The sequence below is a fragment of the Bison bison genome, unplaced genomic scaffold (genome assembly GCF_000754665.1).
Source record: "Bison bison bison isolate TAMUID 2011002044 unplaced genomic scaffold, Bison_UMD1.0 scf7180017864334, whole genome shotgun sequence".
Lineage (NCBI taxonomy): Eukaryota > Metazoa > Chordata > Mammalia > Artiodactyla > Bovidae > Bison > Bison bison.
The window spans coordinates 1,885,960-1,889,268 of record NW_011494906.1 but is presented as its reverse complement, the minus strand read 5'-3'; the positions used below and the strand labels follow the sequence as shown (position 1 = coordinate 1,889,268).

Sequence of the window (3,309 nt, the reverse complement as noted above, 5' to 3'; positions counted from 1 at the left end):
GCCCGGTGTGAATTTCCACGTGTGCCTGGCTCTGTGGGCAGGTGGGTCGTGGGCGCGCGCCCTTGAGAGCGTTCACGAGCCTGTCGTCGAGGAGGGCGGGGTGCAGGGCCAGGCCGCGTCCCCCCGGGAGCCCTTAAGAGCCTCACCAGTTTGCGCTGACACCAGTGGCAGAGGCCGCAGAGGACGACAGTGACGCTAAGGCTGACGGTGATGATGGCAGAGACCAGCAGGACATCGCGGGTGGGCGCCCCTGGAGAGGACATGCACAGGTCAGACCCTCACTGGTCAAGGCCAGCCATTCTCCCGCAGCCCAGAGCCCCCGCCAGAACAACCGCCCAACCCACACTGGGAGCTGTGCGCCCCACGTTCTACACTCAGCTCTGCCTTTTGGGCTCACCTTGGGCGGTCTCTTCCTCCCTCTGCACCTCCCTTTCCTTATCTGTAAAATGGGAGCCTCTGGTAGGTCTCTCCCAGTCCCTCACTGCATGGACTGCATGGTCCCCCAAACTTCACGCCCCCTAAGGAAGAGGTCAAGTGTGCCCCTGGCCTACCCAGACCTCACTGGGCTTTCTGTGCTGTGCTGTGCTTAGTTGCTCTGTCGTGTCTGACTCCTTGTGACTCCATAGACTGTAGCCTGCCAGGCTTCTCTGTCCATAGGATTCTCCAGGCAAGAATACTGGAGTGGATTGCCATGCCCTCCTCCCGGGGATCTTCCCAACCCAGGGATGGAACCCAGGTCTCTTGCATTGCAGGTGGATTCTTTACTGTCTGAGCCACCAGGGAAGCCCCCAATGGGCTTTCAAGTACCTCTTAAAGAGCTTCTGCCAAGAATGCTTCCACCCCCACAATCCATACACATACTCTGAGCCACAACTCCAGCCTCATTTGCCAAAAGGGTTAGTTCCCACAGCCCCTCTGAGGCCATGTGCCCTATGGGCCCTCACAGAACCTCCCCAAGTGCTGGCCACATGTGTAATCAAAGAGGGAATCTGGAACCCCCTGAGCAGTCCTCATCCCCTTTAGCTCAGCTTTTCTTGGGCTGGAAGTCCACCCAACTGACCTCTGCACGCCCTGTCCTCCCCGCCCTAGTCCCTGAGCTCGCCTCCCGTCCTTCCCCGCACCCCCCTCCCCTCCAGCTCAGCCTCACCTTGGTTGCTCACAGTGCCCCTGCGTGCTCCTGGCAGGGGTGGATGGGGAAGGGTGTGCCCCGCAGCTTCCATCCTAACAGCCCAGGGGCCCTAAGCTTCCAGGGTGGGAACCTTGATGGACTTGCCCTGGGAGCCAAAGCCCAGGTTTCTGTGCAAATCCCACTGCTTGCTAGCTATGCGGCTTTAGTCACCTAACCGCTGGGCTTTCTCCCCCTGTAAATGTGGATTAACCCTCCTCCCTCCCTCCTCACAGGTGGTTGTGAACACGAGCTCAAACCTAAATGTAAGGAAGGAGAAACTTGACCAGAGATTATTGTGTGGGGGAGTGAGTCGACAGAGACCGGCACAGATCACACGTGCTCTGTAAATATGTGCGCGCCCGGATGGATCTTCAAGTCAAGGAGACGCTGTTTATTTACAGAGGAGCCTGCGTGGGCTTTTTGGTTTCAGCGATGGTGGTAATTAAGAGTCGACGATATCTGTCTGCTCCCGGTTCCTGCGGTTTTAGCTTCTGGGCGCCCAGTCCCTGTTGCTTTGCTGTGGGGCCTCATGGAGGAGTGCCCAGCGGCCAGCCCCAGCGCTCAGGGCCCTCGGGCTGCCTCCCACCACGACTCCAGCGCTCTGGGCAGCCAGTCCCGTTGTCTGGTCTCCTCAGAATCCTGCTTGGGCTCTACCCCTCCCACCTCAAAGTCTGGAGTCTGCAAGCTGTGGGGAAAGGCCAGTCTTGCGGGGCCCTTCCGTGTCCACCTGGCAGGCCATCTACGCTTCCTCCTGTCCTGAGTCCCAGCCTCAGCCCCTAGAAAGCCACTGCACCCAGCTCACTGTCAACCTCAGAGTCCATAGCACCCAGGGGCTCTGGCCCGGACAGCCTGCAGACACCTGGGAAGTGGTCCTGCCCTTCCTTCCCTCCAGCAGAGGAGCACAGCTCTGCTGAGGCTGGAGCGGCCACTTGTGTCATGGTTCTCAGGCCAGATGGGAGGCTTCCATCTTGAACCTTCAGGCTCCAGGGGGTGCGGAGGGACAATAATACCATAGGCCCCCAGACTCAGGCCTGTGGTCAAGAGATGTGCAGACACAGCTTCTGGGAATGGGGCCAGCGCTCTTTCCAGCTGTCTCCATGGGAATTGCCCCTGCCCCCACGGAGAGAGCCTGGGGGTGGGGTGCTGTGTGGGCTGGGAGAGCAGACATTCCTTTGCTGAACTCACTTTTAAATAAATTCCCTTCTTGGGCTGAGCTTTCTTCAACCACTGTCTATTAAGAGCTGACCCTGAGGCCCAGGGGACAGGTCAGAATTCAGCTAATTGTTGTTAGGACGGCTCGTGTCCTAGAACCAGGGAATGGCAGATAGACACCCAGGCTGAAGCTCAAGACTCCAGGAGACCCAAGAACAGACTCAGGTGTGAGTACAGTCTTTGCCTCTTAATAGCTGTGTGGCCTTGAACAAGTGTCTTAACCGTTCAGTGTCTGCATTTTCTCCACAAAGTGAAGATAGGGGATATCCCTCATGGTCCAGTGGTTAAGACTCTGAGCTTCCACCACAGGGGCACAGATTTGATTCCTGGTTGGGGAACTAAGATCCTGCATGCCAAGCAACATGGTCAAAAGAATAAAATAAAATAATTAATCCCCCCCACCACATTAAAAAAAAATAAAGTGAAGATAATAATGACACCCACTCATGGAGTTGTTGTGGAAAATCCCATGGACAGAGGAGACTGGTGAGCTGCCGTCTATGGGGTCGTACAGAGTTGGACACGACTGAAGTGACTTAGCAGTAGCAGTAGCAGAAGATACAGATTGGGGCTCCCCTGGTGGCTCAACAGTAAATAATCCACCTGTGATGCAGGAGCTGCAGGTTGATCCCTGGGTCAGGAACATCCCCTGGAGAAGGGCATGGCAACCCACTCCAGTATTCTTGCCTGGAGAATCCGATGGACAGAGGTGGGGTATAGTCCATGGAGTTGCAAAGAGTTGAACACGGCTGAAGCGACTGAGCAGATATGGATTATTATTAGGGTTGGCAGTGTCAGTTCTCTCTCAGGTGTCCAGAGAGCTCCAGGAGTACAGACAGAGAAATGATTGCTGGACCAGGGAGCTATCTGGGAAGGCTTCCCCGAGGAGGCGGTATTTGGTGTGATCTGGGAGAAGGACAGGATGTGAA

At 56.5% G+C, this 3,309-nt stretch overlaps 1 protein-coding gene across 1 annotated transcript in view; it reads right to left on the bottom strand.

Moving 5' to 3' along the window:
• Positions 1-263, bottom strand: part of SYT7 (synaptotagmin VII) — a 38,868-nt gene extending 38,605 nt beyond the window's left edge. The window contains exon 1 of the mRNA XM_010854063.1: positions 147-263. Coding sequence (XP_010852365.1) covers positions 147-263 — 117 coding nt within the window. The remainder of the gene's footprint in view (positions 1-146) is intronic.
• Between the last annotated feature and the right edge of the window lie 3,046 nt (positions 264-3,309).